Below are 16674 nucleotides of genomic sequence, written 5' to 3' on the forward strand. Positions count from 1 at the left end.
ATGTGTCTGTGGTATCTATAAGTGCTTCGTCCCTTTATTGTATTTGGGGTGAGGTATTTTAGGGCATGGTCCAGCGTAAATTCCTGTAAGGCCTGGGTGCCCTGCCTGCTGTGAGATTAAAGGGGAATGGGACTAAGACTGCAGAGCCCTGGCTCCCCCACTACCTGCCAATTGCCCGCGATTTGTGGGGGTCTCTTCCACTTTCTCTGGTCTGGGAGCGGCTGGGGTGTCTCTGATCCCAAGGCCGCTGGTGGGTGGCACATGGATTTTCAGTGCCAGAGGGTGCTGTGGGCACTAGGGGAAGCTTAGGCGCCTCCTCCCAGGCTCTCTCGGTGCCTCCTCATCTGTTCCTTCAGCTTCTGGATCTTGAGCACCAGGGCTTGGGCCTCCCAGGCTCCCTCCTGTCCTTCCAGGAGGGCCTGGTATAGCTCCAGCTGCTGTTCCAGCAACTCTTCAGCTTGGGCCAGCTCAGCTGTGCGGTGGATCCCGGGGCCCTGGTGAGGGAATTAGGGGAGGGAGCATCAGCCAGGGCAGGGGGCCGAGGCCCTGGGAAACTGTTGCAGGCTCTGGGCTGGAAGTGAGAAATTCCACCTTCCCTATCTGGTTTTGACCCAGTCCTTTAAGGACACCTGTATTGAGAAGCCCAGGTAGCTCCCTGTCTTGGGCATAGGCCTTTGGTGGGGGGGGTGCAGATAGAGTTCCCTGGCCCAGGGGCCATAACTGGTTTCCTTGAACAAGGATATGGGGTCACTGGAAAGAGGATCGGCAGCTCCTCCCCACTAAGAAATAATTAACTGTTATGTGAGGGGGAATAGATCCTGTTCAAGGACTTTGTGGACTGTGCTGCTGTGGGTGGGGGTGGGGGAAGGGAGCCCTGCGGTCTGGACTGGGAGAGGAGCTGGTAGCTGAATTTAGGAAAAGAGCTGCAGGGGTAGGCATGGTGTGGGGTGGTGCAGGGTGGGATTGAGGGTTTTTTTTCCACACCCCAGTACAAATTCTCACACCCTCTTTTTCCTACCTGTGGTGCCACTTACCCTGGGAGTGGATGTCATCTTCCCATTGCCTCTGGAGCTGGTCTGCTCTTCCATGCTTGCCTTGGGGTTTTGGGAGCAGCACCCACGGGAGCCCTGGGGTGCCAGGGACCAAGAGGGCAGAAGGAGGCGAAGGAAATGGCACCGAGAGAGCCAGGGCAGAGGGGGGACCATGGCGGGGGACCTGGCAGGGAGCTGTGTGAGCTGCACAACAGCCACCAGGAACTGGTTCCCTCCAGGCCTCGGCCTCACTTCAGTGCCTGGCCCTGCCCAGGCCCCGGCCCCCAGCCCTGCCCCTGCCTCTGTCCCACTCTGCCCCCACCTCTCTCCCAGCCTGGCCCCAGGCAGAGTCCAGGAACAACTCCTGTTCCTGATGTGAAAAATGTTCCTGCCAGTTTAGGCAGAACTTGCTTTAGAGCACTGGCGCCCAGCCTACCACAGGTCTGTGATTTGTTTTGTTTTGTTTTGTTTTTAAATCTAGTGTTTATTAGGTATGAATTTTACAAACATTACTTACATTAGTGGTAGCTGTGGAGCTGGAGAGTATTACACCTTTTCCAAGCTGCATGGCGAGAACCACCAGTAGTGTGGTAGAACTTACAGCCCTTTCCAAGGCTATGGCTCTCTTGGCCTGCAGATATCAGCCCACGCATCTCCCTGTGCTTGTTGTGGACCACTGGGTGTCAGGTTTCCTTCTGATAGTGTTATGGAGTGCATCAACTAGGATAAACTCAAAAACTTTGTATGTGGAATCTTTAACCAGCCCAATGAGAATTCAGGACTCAGAGCCCCACAGTGGCATCCAGCTTGCTCTTCTGAGCTAACTAGCTGGTTAACACCATGATAGGCTTGCTGTTAAGTTGCATTCTTAGGAATTGGATTTTCGGCCACCACGGCGCTTCTATATAACACAACCTTGCTTGGCTGTAGCCCAGTAGCGTGTTTTATTGGGCTGGGTGGGGCCGGGAGGGGATCCCTGTGGAGAGCAGAGAGCTGATGGTACTGCCAGCAACGGACCCTCAGAAGAAAGCTCATGACATCAGACTGCTTCTTCATAGCTCCTGGATGTACTTGTATGCACCATCTTGGTTTACCCAGTGGCTGCTGCCAGACAGAAAGGAAAGGCTACCACAGGTCTTGCGTCTTTTTTTTTTTTTTTTTTTTTTTTTTTTTGAGAGGGTGTCTCGCGCTGTCGCCCGGGCTGGAGTGCAGTGGCCGGATCTCAGCTCACTGCAAGCTCCGCCTCCCGGGTTCACGCCATTCTCCTGCCTCAGCCTCCCGAGTAGCTGGGACTACAGGCGCCCGCCACCTCGCCCGGCTATTTTTTGTATTTTTTAGTAAAGACGGGGTTTCACTGCGTTAGCCAGGATGGTCTCGATCTCCTGACCTCGTGATCCGCCCGTCTCGGCCTCCCAAAGTGCTGGGATTACAGGCTTGAGCCACCGCGCCCGGCCTTTTTTTTCTTTTGAGACAGTCTCACTCTGTCGCCCAGGCTGGAGTGCAGTGGCACAATCTGGGCTCACTGCAAGCTCCGCCTCTTTAGTTCACGCCATTCTCCTGCCTCAGCCTGCCGAGCAGCTGGGACTACAGGTGCCCACCACCATGCCTGGCTAATTTTTTGTATTTTTAGTGGAGATGGAGTTTCACCGTGTTAGCCAGGATGGTCTCCATCTCCTGACCTCGTGATCCGCCCATCTCGGTCTCCCAAAGTGCTGGGATTACAGGCGTGAGTCACTGCACCCGGCATGTCTTTTTCTTTTCTTAACACTGTCTTTTCTCACTTCACTCTACAAGGTAGGAATTACATCACTGGTTTGCACCTGAGGAAATTGGCTCAGATGGTTTCATTCAGCACTCACTGGGGAAGTGTCTGTTGGGGGCAGCTCTAGGCTGGATGTGCTCGAGGGTCCACAGCTGGTTGGTAGTAGGGCCTGGAGGGTTCATGTCCAGGTCCACCTGACTTGAAAGCTCATCCTGACCTTGCTTAAGTGCTGATTCCCCTTTGCAGATGTACCTTTTTTATTGTGCTTCCCTTTATTGCTCTTTGCAGACGCTGTTTTTTATTTAGGGATTGGAGGCTTGTGGCAACCCTGTGTCAAGCACATCAAGCGGGTCTGTTGATGGCCGGGCGCGGTGGCTCAAGCCTGTAATCCCAGCACTTTGGGAGGCCGAGACGGGCGGATCACGAGTTCAGGAGATCGAGACCATCCTGGCTAACACGGTGAAACCCCCGTCTCTACTAAAATACAAAAAAAAATTAGCCGGGCGAGGTGGCGGGCGCCTGTACTCCCAGCTACTCAGGAGGCTGAGGCAGGAGAATGGCGTGAACCTGGGAGGCGGGGCTTGCAGTGAGCTGAGATCCGGCCATTGCACTCCAGCCTGGGCAACAGAGCGAGACTCCGTCTCAAAAAAAAAAAAAAAAAGCAGGTCTGTTGATGCTATTTTTCCAACAGCAGACAGACATCATGTCTCCGTGTCACACTGTGGAATTCTCAAAATGTTTCAAGCTTTTTCATTATTATACCTGTTACAGTGACCTCTAACTATTGTGATTGTTTTGGGACACCATGAGCAATGCTCATATAAGACAGCAAACTTAATGGAAAAATGTGTGTGTTGTGACTGCTTCACCAACTGGCCATTCTCCCGACTCTGCTTTCTGGGCCTCCCTATTCCCTGAGGCACAATAATATTGAAAGGAATAATCCATGCGGCAAAAGGCAAACGTCATTGTCTTATTTTAAGAAGTTGTCAAAGCAGCCTTCAGCAACCATGCCCCTGATCCATGGAGGCAAGACCCTCCCCCAGCAAAAAGATCAGGATTAGCTGAAGCCTCAGATGATGGTTAGCATTTGTTTAACAATAAAATATTTTAAAATTAAAGTATATGGCCAGGCACCGTGGCTCACACTTGTAATCCCAGCACTTTGGGAGGCTGAGGCGGGTGGATAACTTGAGGTCAGGAGTTCAAGATTAGCCTGGCCAACATGGTGAAACCTCATCTGTACTAAATATACAAAAATTAGCTGGGCATGGTGATGGGCACCTGTAGTCCCAGCTACTTGGACGGCTCAGCAGGAAATGGCTTAAACCCAGGGGGCGGAGGTTGCAGTGAGCCAAGATCATGCCACTGTACTCCAGCTTGGGTGACAGAGCGAGACTCCGTTAAGTATACACATTTTTTTGGACACAATGCTACTGTACACTTAACAGACTACAGTATAGTACAAACATAACTTTTATGCACAATAGGAAACTAAAAAGTTTGTGTCACTCACTTTGTTGCCATGGTCTGGAGACAAATCTGCAGTGTCTCCAAGGTATGCCTGTGATTTCCCCTTCCCTCTTCTTGCTGGCCCAGAATGACCTTGTTTCTTGCCCCTGTCTAGCCCTGCATGCTGTAGGGGTTTGCCTTCTCTGGTAGGTCTGGGCACTTTGTATCCCTTGTAACTTTGGCTCCTGGGATATGACACTGGTACAGGCCTCAAGTTCTGTTGGACTAGTGAGCCTCCCCCCATACCTCCTGAACTAGAACCAAAGTCCTGTGCACACACCGTGCATGTGTGAGCCTGTGTAGAGATGTCAGCTTCCTGCAGGGTGTTCTGAAGGGGTGTCCTGTTGTTACTGGAGGGCATAGCCACAGGCCCAGAAGCAGGGGTGGTTCAGAGGGGAGTGGCTGGTCCCAATTTTGATCATCTAGGAACAGGAAGGTCCTTAGAAAACCATGCCCCAGAAGGCAGGATTGCTGGAGAGTGGACAGCTACTAGCCAGCTTACTATCTGGATATCACTCTGCACTGGGAGGGAAGATGGCCTCTGCCGTGGTGTAGGAGTCCAGGAACCAGGCTGGGAGGCCTTCCCAGCAGTCAGCGCTTCTCACAGTTGCAGGCCAAAGCACCTTTAGATGAGGCCAAAAACTTTACATTCCTCATTAGCTGACTTTTTCCCACTTAAGTGGGAAAAGAACCCAGAACCTTTGTGAAAGTTTTAGGGGAGAAGGGCTTTCCCTCTTGTATCTTAGTGATAAGGTTATGCATGATTTATACTTTAATTGCAATGTGCACACAGCTAAAGTCTTAATTATTAGAATATAAGAGCCCCAAACTACTGTTGTTATAGATAAGTGAAACTATGCAGTATATTGTTAAACAATCCACAACCAATTAACATTGAAAATTGGCCGGGCGCGGTTGGCTCACGCCTGTAATCCTAGCACTTTAGGAGGCCAAGGCAGGTGGATCACTTAAGGTCAGGAGTTCAAGACTAGCCTGGCAAACATGGTGAAACCCCGTCTCTAGTAAAAATACAAAAAATTAGCTAAGCATGATGGTAGCCGCCTGTAATCCCAGCTACTCAGGAGGCTGAGGCTGGATAATTGCTTGAACCTGGGAGGTTGCAGTGAGCTGAGATCGTGCAATTGCACTCCAGCCTGGGTGACAGAGCAAGACTCCATCTCAAAAAAACAAAAAAAAAGGAAAAAAAAAGAAAATTAACTACATTTTTGGAGGGTGGACAGAGCGATGCTCTGTCACCCAGGCTGGAGTTCAATGGCACAATCTCTGCTCGCTGTAACCTCCGCCTGCCGAGTTCAAGCAACTCTCATGCCTCAGCCTCCCAAGAAGCTGGGATTACAGGCATGTGCCACTATGTGGAGCTAATTTTTATATTTTTAGTACAGACTGGATTTCACCATGTTGGCCAGGCTGGTCTTGAACTCCTGGCCTAAAGTGATCCGCCTGCCTCAGCCTCCCAAAGCGCTGGGATTACAGGCATGAACCACTGCACCTGGCCGTATATATGTTAATTTAAAAGATTAGCAGCCATTTAGAAAAAAACAACAAATGAGACTTTTGCAAGACAATCTAAATGATACACTAATAACGATCCTTTGGGAAAATGACATTTCAATCATGTGAGTTTCTGCTTTAGGTTATGAACTCCAAAATGGACTAAATGGACTAACCCTCAATAATTTATAGTAGGTAGTTTTTTTGTTTTTTTGTGTTTGTGTGTGTGTGTGTGTTTTAACAGTAGGTAGTTCTAAGCCATAAATAAAATAGAATCTGAATTTTGGTTTTGTTCATCTGTGGGAACTTAATTGAGAAAGCGCTGGCCTTTGGGTCAGTTCAAATACAGTGGATGAGGCCAGGCTCAGTGGCTCACGCCTGTAATCTCAGCACTTTGGGAGGCTGAGGCGGGGGATCACGAAGGTCGAGAGATTGAGACCATCCTGGCCAACATGGTGAAACCCCGTCTGTACTAAAAATACAAAAATTAGCTGGGCATGGTGGTGCATGCCTGTAGTCCCAGCTACTTGGGAGGCTGAGGCAGGAGAATCACTTGAACCCGGGAGCCAGAGGTTGCAGTGAGCTGAAATCAGGCCACTGCACTCCAACCTGGTGACAGAGTGAGACTCCGTCTCAAAAAAAAAAAAACAACAAAAAACAGCTGGGCGTGGTGGCTCACGCCTGTAATCCCAGCACTTTGGGAGGCCGAGGCGGGCGGATCACAAGGTCAGGAGATCGAGACCATCCTGGCTAACATGGTGAAACACCGTCTCTACTAAAAATCCAAAAAATCAGCCAGGCGCGGTGGCGGGCGCCTGTAGTCCCAGCTACTCGGGAGGCTGAGGCAGGAGAATGGCGTAAACCCGGGAGGCGGAGCTTGCGGTGAGCCGAGATGGCACCACTGCACTCCAGCCTGGGCAACTGAGCGAGACTCCGTCTCAAAAAACAAAAACAAAAAAAAAAAAAACACAAAAAAACACAAAAAAACCCAAAAAACAAAACAAAACAAAAACCAAAAAACAAATATAGTGGACGAATTGTAGATCTCATAATTGTAGAAATGAAGGAATTAAGATTAAAAAAAATACACAAACCAGAATACCTAGTGCTAAGGTTGAATGTCCCCCACCAAAACTCATGTTGATATTTAATTGCTATCCTAATGGTATTAAGATGTGAGACTTTTTTATTTTTATATTTTTTTGAGGTGGAGTTTCGCTCTTGTTGCCCGGGCTGGAGTGCAATGGCACAATCTCAGCTCACTACAACCTCTGCCTCCCATGTTCAAGTGATTCTCCTGTCTCAGCCTGCTGAGTAGCTGGAATAACAAGCATGTGCCACCACGCCCAGCTAATTTTTGTATTTTTAGTAGAGACAGGTTTTCATCATATTGGTCAGGCTGGTCTCGAAATCCTGACCTCAGGTGATCTGCCCACCTTGACCTCCCAAAGTACTGGGATTATAGGCGTGAGCCACCCCACTGTGCCTGGCCGATATGGGACCTTTCAGGGTTGATTAGGTTGAATAGATTAATGCCATTGTATGGCAAGATAAAACTCAGTTCAGCCTCTTTGTCCTTCCACCTCTCACCGTGGGATGATACTGCAGCCAGGCCCTCATAAGATGCCAGTGTCATGCTCTTGGACTTCCCAGCTTCCAGATCTGTGGAAAATACATTTATTCTCTTTATAAATTGATCAGTCTGTGCTGGGTGTGGTGGCTCACGCCTGTAATCCAAGCACTTTGGGAGGCCAAGGTTGAGCCCAGGAGTTTGAGACCAGACTGGGCACATGGCAAAACTCCATCTCCACAAAAAAACACAAAAATTAGCTGGGTGTGGTGGTGCGGGTCTGTGGTCCCAGTTACATAGGAGGCTGACGTGGGAGGATCACTTGAGTCTGGGAGGTGGAGGTTGCAATGAGTTGAGATCATGCCACCGCACTCCAGTCTGAGCGACAGAGAGAGACCCTGTTGGAAAAATAACAAAATAAAGGCCGGGCGCGGTGGCTCAAGCCTGTAATCCCAGCACTTTGGGAGGCCGAGGCGGGCGGATCACAAGGTCAGGAGATCGAGACCACAGTGAAACCCCGTCTCTACTAAAAATACAAAAAATTAGCCGGGCGCGGTGGCGGGCGCCTGTAGTCCTAGCTACTCAGGAGGCTGAGGCAGGAGAATGGCGTGAACCCAGGAGGCGGAGCTTGCAGTGAGCCGAGATCGCGCCACTGCACTCCAGCCTGGGCAACAGCGTGAGACTCCGTCTCAAAAAAAAAAAAAAAAAAAAAAAAAAAAAAAAAAAAGAAAAAATAACAAAATAAATTACCCAGTCTGTAGTACTCTGTTATAGCAGCAGGAAATGGACTAAGACACATAGATTATGTTGCTATGTTTATTTATTTATTGTTGTTTTTGTTATTCCTGACTCTTAATAGAGTCTTAATCAGATGAGCATTCTGACCTGGCCTCCGCAGGAGGGGCCTGTCTTTAGCCAGGGACAAGAAGAGATTAAGACCAGCATCATCCACAAGGTCAAGGGGCTGCAGAGCCCCCTAAGACCAGTGTGCTGATGGGCCCTTCAATATTGTATCCTACCCAGTGGATTGGCAGGACTGGGTGACTGACAGGAATCATTGTTGCCTCTACGGGAAAGTTTTATGGAGATAGGGGCTGAGGGATGTTGAAGTTTAGCCATCACATTACAGTGAGAGAGATTACATTACTAAGTGTCAGAGACCCTGCTGGGCACTTTCTGTTACTGTCACAGGTGGCTTTCACAGTAACCTTTTAAGAGAGATCTTTTCATTTTTCTTGTACATGGCTGTCCAGTTGTTCCAGCATCATTTGCTGAAAAGACTATCTTTTCTCTTTTTTTTTTTGAGACGCCCAGGCTGGAGTGCAGTGGCGCAATCTCGGCTCACTGCAAGCTCCGCCTCCCGGGTTCACGCCATTCTCCTGCCTCAGCCTCCTGAGTAGCTGGGACTACAGGTGCCCGCCACTGCACCCGGCTAATTTTTTGTATTTTTAGTAGAGATGGAGTTTCACCGTGTTAGCCAGGATGGTCTCGAGCTCCTAACCTCGTGATCTTCCCGTCTCGGCCTCCCAAAGTGCTGGGATCACAGGCGTGAGCCACCGTGCCTGACCAATACTATCTTTTCTCTATCGTATTGTCTTTGCTCCTTGTATTTATGTGGGACTATTTCTTGGCTCTCTATTCTGCTCAAGTGGATCAATTTGACTATTCTTTGCCAATGCCACTCTGTCTTTCTAAAATTAATTTTTTGATTAACAAATTTTATACATTTATGGTGTATATCATGTTTTTATATATATATATATATACACACACACACGCACATACACACACATTGTGGAATGCATAAACCAAACAATTTAATAACATGTACATTACCTCACATACATATTTTTTGTGTGTGTGATGAGAATGCTTAAAGCAATTATCATACTATTTTGAAATATACAATATGTTGTTATTAAGTTTAGTCACCATAAGGTACAATAGATCTCTTGAACTTATTCTTCTTAACTGAAATCTTGTGTTCTTTGGCTAAAATCTCCCCAGTTCCCCCACCTCCCAGCCTCTGATAACCACCAGTTGACTCTCTATATGTGAGTCTGACATTTTTCTGTACTCCACATATAAGTGAAATTGTATTTGTCTTTCTATGCCTGGCTTATTTCACTTAACATAATGTCTTCCAGGTTCATCCATGTTGTCACAAATGACAGACTTTTGTTTTTCAAGGCTGAATAGTATTCCATTTTTTATATATACCACATTTTCTTTATCTATTCATCCATTGATGGACACTTAGGTAGATTCCATATCTTGGCTATTGAGAATAATGCAGCAGCCCAGTGCAGTGTCTTGTGCCTATAATCCCAGCTAATTGGGAGGCTGAGACTTGAGGCCAGGAGTTCAAGACAACCCTGGGCAAAATAGAGAGACTCTGTCTCTAAAGAAAAAAGAAAAAAAGAATAACGATGCAATGAACATGGGAGTGCAAATATCTCAACATACTGATTTTGTATCCTTTGGATATATACCCATTAGTGGGATTGCTGGATCATGTGGTATTTCATTTTTAAAATTTTTGCAGAACCTCCATATCGTTTCCCACAATAGCTACGCTAATCACCACTCTGTCTTGATTACTGTGGCTTTATAGGAAGTCTTGAAGTCAGGTAGTGGTGGTACTTTGACTTTATTTTTCTTCTGTATTGTGCTGGCTAGGTCTTTTGCCTCACCATATAAAGTTTGAATCAGTTTGTTAATATCCACAAAATAACTTACTGAGGTTTTTTTATTGAGATTGCATTCATTCTACAGATCAAGTTGGAAAGAACAGATATATTAACAATATTGAGCCTTCGTGACTATGAACATGGAACATCTCTCCATTTGTTTAGTTCTTTGATTTCTTTTGTTGGAGTTTTGTAGTTTTCTTCATATAGATCTTGCACATATTTTGTTAGATTTGTACCTAAGTGTTTCATTTTTAGGGGTGCTAACGTAAGTGGTATTGTGTTTTAAATGGCAAATTCTGGGCCAGGAGTGGTGGCTCACGCCTGTAATTCCAGCACTTTGGGAGGCCGAGGCAGGTGGATCAGGAGGTCAAAAGTTCGAGATCAGCCTGGACAACATGGTGAAACCCCGTCTCTACTAAAAATACAATAATTAGCTGGGCATGTTGGGACACGCCTGTATCCCAGCTACTTAGGAGGCTGAGGCAGGAGAATTGCTTGAACACGGGAGGCGGAGGTTGCAGTGAGCTGAGATGGCGCCACTGCACTCCAGCCTGGGCGACAGAGCAAGACTCCATCTTGAACAAAAAAAAAATTAAATGGCAAATTCTACATGTTCATTGCTGATACATAGAAAAGTGATTGGCGGCCGGGCGCGGTGGCTCAAGCCTGTAATCCCAGCACTTTGGGAGGCTAAGACGGGTAGATCACGAGGTCAGGAGATCGAGACCATCCTGGCTAACACGGTGAAACCCCGTCTCTACTAAAAAATACAAAAAAACTAGCCGGGCGAGGTGGGGGGCGCCTGTAGTTCCAGCTACTCAGGAGGCTGAGGCAGGAGAATGACGTGAACCCGGGAGGCGGAGCTTGCAGTGAGCTGAGATCCGGCCACTGCACTCCAGCCTGGGTGACAGAGCAAGACTCTATCTCAAAAAAAAAAAAAAAAAAGAAAAGTGATTGGCTTTTACATATAAACTTTATATCCTGCAACTTTGCTATAATTGCTTGTTAGTTCCAGGAGTTTTTTATGTGTGGATTCTTTTTGATTTTCTACATAGACAATCATATCATCTGTGAACAAAGACAGTTTTGTTTCTCGTTCCAAATTTGTATACCTTTTAGTTCCTTTTCTTGTCTTACTGCATTAGCTAGGACTTCCAGTACAATGTTGAAAAGCTGTGTTGAGAGGGTCATTCCTGCCTTGTCCTGATCTCAGCAGGCAAGCTTTTAGTTTCTCACCATTAAGTGTGATGTTAGCTGTGGATGTTTTGTGGATGTTGTTTATCAAGTTGAGTAAGGTCTTCTCTATTCCTAGCTTCCTAAGAGATTTTTTTTTTTTTAAATCATCATGAATGGGTGTTGGATGTTGTCAATTGCTTTTTCTACCTCTGTTGATATGATCATGTGATTTTCTTCTTTAGCCAGTTGACATAATGGATTACATTAATTGATTTTCAAATGTTGAAGTAACTTTGCATACCTAGGATAAATTCCACTTAGTCATGGTGTATTGTTCTTTTCATACATTGTGGATTTGATTTGCTAGCATTTTGCTGAGGATTTTTGCATCTATGTTCATGAGAGATATTGGTCCGTGGTTTTCTTTTTTGTAAAGTCTTCATCTGATTTTGGTATTTGGCAAATGCTGGCCTCATGGAATTAGTTAGAAAGTATTCCCTCATGGAATCCCGGCCTCATGAAATGAGATAGAAAGTGTCTGTCTTGGCTTTGCAGACGCCACCCCCAGGAGCCCTGTACTATCAACCATGGTCAACCCCACCGTGTCCTTCGACATCGCCGTCAATGGCGAGTCCTTGGGCTGCATCTCCTTCAAGCTGTTTGCAGACAAGTTTCCGAAGACAGCAGAAAACTTTCATGCTCTTAGCACTGGAGAGAAAGGATTTAGTTATAAAAGTTCCTCCTTTCACAGAATTATTTCAGGGTTTATGTGTCAGGGTGGTGATTTCACATGCCATAATGGCACTGGTGGCAAGTCCATCTATGGAGAGAAATTTGATGACGAGAACTTCATCCTAAAGCAGACAGGTCCTGGCATCTTGTACATGGCAAATGCTGGACCCAACACAAATGATTCCCAGTTTTTTTTTTCTTTTTCTTTTTTTTTGAGATGGAGTCTCACTCTGTCACCCAGGCTGGAGTGCAGTGGCAGGATCTTGGCTCACTACAACCTCCGCCTCCCGGGTTCAAGCAATTCTCCTGCCTCAGCCTCCTGAGTAGCTGGGATTACAGGCATGCGCCACCACACCTGGCTAATTTTTGTATTTTTAGTAGAGACGGAGTTTCACCATGTTGGTCAGGCTGGTCTCGAACTCCTGACCTCAGGTGATCTGCCTGCCTCGGCCTCCCAAAGTGCTGAGATTACAGGTGTGAGTCACCAGGCCCGGGCGATTCTCAGTTTTTCATCTGCACTGCCAAGACTGAGTGGTTGGATGGCAAGCACGTGGTCTTTGGCAAGGTGAAAGATGGCATGAATACTGTGGAGGCCATGGAGTGCTTTGGGTCCAGAATGGCAAGACCATCAAGAAGATCACCATTGCTGACTGTGAACAACTTGACTAAGTTTGACTTGTGTTTTTTTTTTGGGTTTTTTTGAGACTGAGTTTCGTTCTTGTTGCCAGACTGGAGTGCAATGGCACCATCTCGGCTCACTGAAACCTCTGCTTCCTGAGTTCAGGCGATTCTCCTGCCTCAGCCCCCCGAGTAGCTGGGATTACAGGCATGAGCCACCACACCCAGTTCATTTTGTATTTTTAGTAGAGATGGGGTTTCTTCATGTTGGTCAGGCTGGTCTCGAACTCCTGACCTCAGGTGATCCCATCTGCGTCAGTCTCACAAAGTGCTGGGATTACAGGTGTGAGCCACCACGCCTGGCCTGACTTGTGTTTTATCTTAACCACTAGACCATTCCTTCCGTAACTCAGGAGAGCACCCTCCACCCATCTGCTCGTAGTAGCCTAGAAACTGTGCTCTCGCTGCAGTTCCCTTTGGGTTCCATGTTTTCCTTGTTCCCTTCCATGCCTAGCTGGATTGCAGCATTAAGTTTATGATTATGAAATTAAAACTAAATAACAACAGCAGCAAAAGAAAGTATGGCTTTTGGAAGAGATTATAGAAAATTGGTATAATTTTTTTCCTTAAATGTTTGGTAGAATTTATCAGTAAACCCATTTGCGGGCTGATGTTTTCTGTTTCTGAATGTTATTAATTATTGATTTAATTTATTTAATATATGTCTATTCATTTCACTTTTTATATTAAAAATTGTTTTATAGAGACAAGGTCTCACCATGTTGCCCAGGCTTCTCTCAAACTCCCGGGTTTAAGGAATCCTTCTGTCCTGGCTTCCCAAAAGGCTGGGATTACAGGCATGAGCTACTCTGCCTAGCTTAATTTCACTTTAAATTCAATTTGTTTTGAATAATAATAGATTTAACTTTGGGAGGCTGAGGTGGGCGGATCACCTGAGGTCAGGAGTTTGGGACCACCCTGGTCAACATGGTGAAACCCCATCCCTACTAATAATACAAAAAGTAGCTGGGCATGGTGGCAGGCACCTGTAATCCCAGTTACTCGGGAGGCTGAGGCAGGAAAATCACCTGAATCCAGGAGGTGGAGGTTTCAGTGAGCTGAGATCGCGCCATTGCACTCCAGCCTGGGTGACAGAGCAAGACTCCATCTCAAAAACAAAACAAAACAAAACAAAAAATAACAATAACAATAATAGATTTAAAGAGTTGCAAAGCTAGAACACAGAGTTTCCATAAACTCCAGCTTTCCTTAATGTTAACATCTAACAAAATTATGTCAAGACTAAGAAACTAAGAAATTAACATTGCTATAATAATACTATTTGCTAAACTGTAGACTTTATTTGGACTTCACCTGTTTCTCCAGGGCCCATTAATGCATTTAGCTTTTGAGTCTCTCTAGTCTTTCTGATCTGTGAGTTTCTCAGTCTTTACCTATTTTCATGACCTTGAAAGTTTCGAAGAATACTGGACAGATAATTTGTAGAATGTCCCTCACTTTGGGTTTGTCTGATGCTTCCTTATGATGATTAGACTGGGGTTATGGGATTAAGGGAAGAATACTATAGAGGGGGAGTGTCCTCATCACATCATTTCTGGGGTGCAAGATGTTAACATGACTGATTGCTTGGTTAAGGTAGTGTCTGCTACATTTTTCCACTGTAAAGTTATTGTTTTTCCCTTTTCATACTCTAGTCTTTGGAAGCAAGTCGGTAAGTCCAGCCTGTATTCAAGGTGAAAGAAATAAAATTCCGTCTCCTGGAATGGAGATTCTTGTAATATATTTTTTGAAATTCTTCTGTAAGGAAGATTTGTCTCTTCTTCCCTATTTATTTATTTAATTATTTTTGATTAAATAAATCAGTGTGGAATGAATATTTATTTATATTTTGGGTTATAATCCAATACTATTGTACTTTGTTGCTCAGATTATTCCAGCTTTGTCTTTCAGGTTGACTCCTGTGTCCCTCTGACATGCCCTTATTTTTTGGTGGTGAGGGTTGGGAGATGGGTGGGGGTTACTTTCCGGCATTACAAGATGTTCCAGGCTCATCTTATGTTTTTGCTATCCCAGCCCTAGAATCAGCTGTTTTTCTAAGGAGCCCTGCCTCCTTTTATCGGAGAATGACGTATCATAACCAAGGTCTGGGCAATGGGTGCTTATTTCACTCTTCTAAGGAGGATACAGAGGTCCCAAGACCTGTCTGAGACCTGCCTGAGCTCACACAGGCACATAAATGGCTCTCACTTCAGCACCACTTTAGAGCTGATTCAGCTGGGCGCAGTGGCTCACACCTGTAATCCCAGAACTTTGGGAGGCTGAGGCGGGCAGATCACCTAAAGTCAGAAGTTTGAGACCAGCCTGGCCAACATGGCGAAACCCCATCTCTGCTGAGAATTACAAAAATTAGCTGGGTGTAGTGGTGCATGCCTGTAATCCCAGCTACTTGGGAGCCTGAGACAGGAGAATTGCTTGAGTCGGGGAGGCAGAGGTTGCAGTGAGCTGAGATCACACTACTGCACCCCAGCCTGGGTGACAGAGCAAGACTCTGTCTCAAAAAAAAAAAAAAAAGAAAGAAAGAAAAAAAGAGCTGATTCAGCGCAGACTTTGACATCCCCGACTTGATGACCAATTCTCCATGCAGGTCTTTATTTCTTAAAGCTTCTGTTTTTCGGTATGCAGGGCTTAGACCCTAATAATTTTATTCCCTAATATTTGGAGACTTTCCTAAAAGAAACATTTAACATTTTGGTAACATGATTCACTTACAGAATTGACCAGAATAGGCAAGAGGAAGAAGACGGTGGAGGAAGGAGTCACATTGTTCTTTCCTGTGGAGTATGTCCCAATTCCTGCTGCTCCTTCCACGTCCCTGGGCCTGGCAGCAGGATGGCACTCTGACCATGACAGAAAAATAGTGATTTGGAAACACCTGCCTTTTCTGTCTCCCCAGCCTTCCATTTCAGTGCCCATTCTCCCTCCCAATCCATGCCCGTGAGCTTTTCCTTCTCCTAGCCTCTCACCTAGTGCTGGCTCCTCAGAGGGAAGTGAACCATCACCCCCTGGAGGGTGGAACTGGGGAGAGAGAGGTCAGAGCCTGGGGCTGGGGCAGAAGCTGCAGCAGGAAGGAAGGAGGTTAGAGAGACAGATGAGGGGTGAGATGTGAATGCTCAGAGGGAGAATGAGGACATCCTCAGCATCTCCATAGAGGAGGGAGGAAGGGGCCTTGAGTGCTGAGGCAGAGAGGGGGGCAGGGTCTCGATGGGATGCCCCTCCCTCAGCCCCTGGTCCTCTGACAACACCTCACCTAGTCACACTGAGCGGCTTCTCTAGGCCCAGGGGCACCTGCAGGCAGGTGTATCTCATGCCTTCTCTGGGAGGGTCCCCCACAGCTGCCCAGCCCTGATATGTCTCATCTCCCTGGGTCTGGTCCCTTTGAGCCTTGAGTCCAGAGTTGGCTCCTTCCCTTCCTACCGCCAGGTCAGAGTGAGGTTGGCAGGTGAGAAGCCAGGTGCTCTGCATGGCAAGGTGTGGTTGCCCTCAGGGTCCTCCTTGTCAGTGGCCACAACTCTGGGGAAGTCGGGGAGGCATCGGGTGCAGGAGAGAGAGAACAGAGAGGTGGAGCGAGGGTGGGACACACTTCAGCCTCCCCCTCCTCTCCTCATCTTCCTCCACATGCCAGTGCATTTCCCTCCCCAACTCCAGAACTTCTAACAGCCACAGCAGGAAAAGGAGATCCAAATCCCCAACACTCTGCCACAGTCTCTGTGAGTGTGGCCACCTCCATTTCTACTGCAGCTCTAGGGTCTGCCCCAGAGCAGAGTCCTGGGTATGCTTACAGCGGGATACTGGAAGGTTCTTCCTTCAAATATCTGCATAGCTGTTTCCTCCTCAGGTCTGCTCACATGGCCCATCCAAGAGGCCCACCCTGACCATCCTATATTTATTTATGTATTTATGTATTTATTTATTGAGACAGGTCTCACTCTGTCACCCAGGCTGGAGTGCAGTGGTGTGATCTTGGCTCACTGCAACCTCCGCCTCCCA

At 46.9% G+C, this 16674-nt stretch overlaps 1 protein-coding gene and 1 pseudogene across 2 annotated transcripts; one reads left to right on the forward strand and one right to left on the reverse strand.

Annotated features, from left to right (window-relative positions):
• MCCD1 (mitochondrial coiled-coil domain 1) lies at positions 1–1288 on the reverse strand. 2 transcript variants are annotated; one of them, NM_001194528.3, is given in 3 exon segments: positions 1–185; positions 219–494; positions 1035–1211. In NM_001194528.3, coding segments are annotated over 2 exon segments (360 nt in total). In that variant the 5' UTR covers positions 1206–1211; the 3' UTR covers positions 1–185; positions 219–305.
• Positions 1289–11843: 10555 nt separating this feature from the next.
• LOC144340620 (peptidyl-prolyl cis-trans isomerase A pseudogene) lies at positions 11844–12657 on the forward strand (annotated as a pseudogene).
• Positions 12658–16674: the final 4017 nt, after the last annotated feature.

Source organism: Macaca mulatta, chromosome 4 (genome assembly GCF_049350105.2).
Source record: "Macaca mulatta isolate MMU2019108-1 chromosome 4, T2T-MMU8v2.0, whole genome shotgun sequence".
NCBI classification, from domain to species: Eukaryota; Metazoa; Chordata; class Mammalia; order Primates; family Cercopithecidae; genus Macaca; species Macaca mulatta.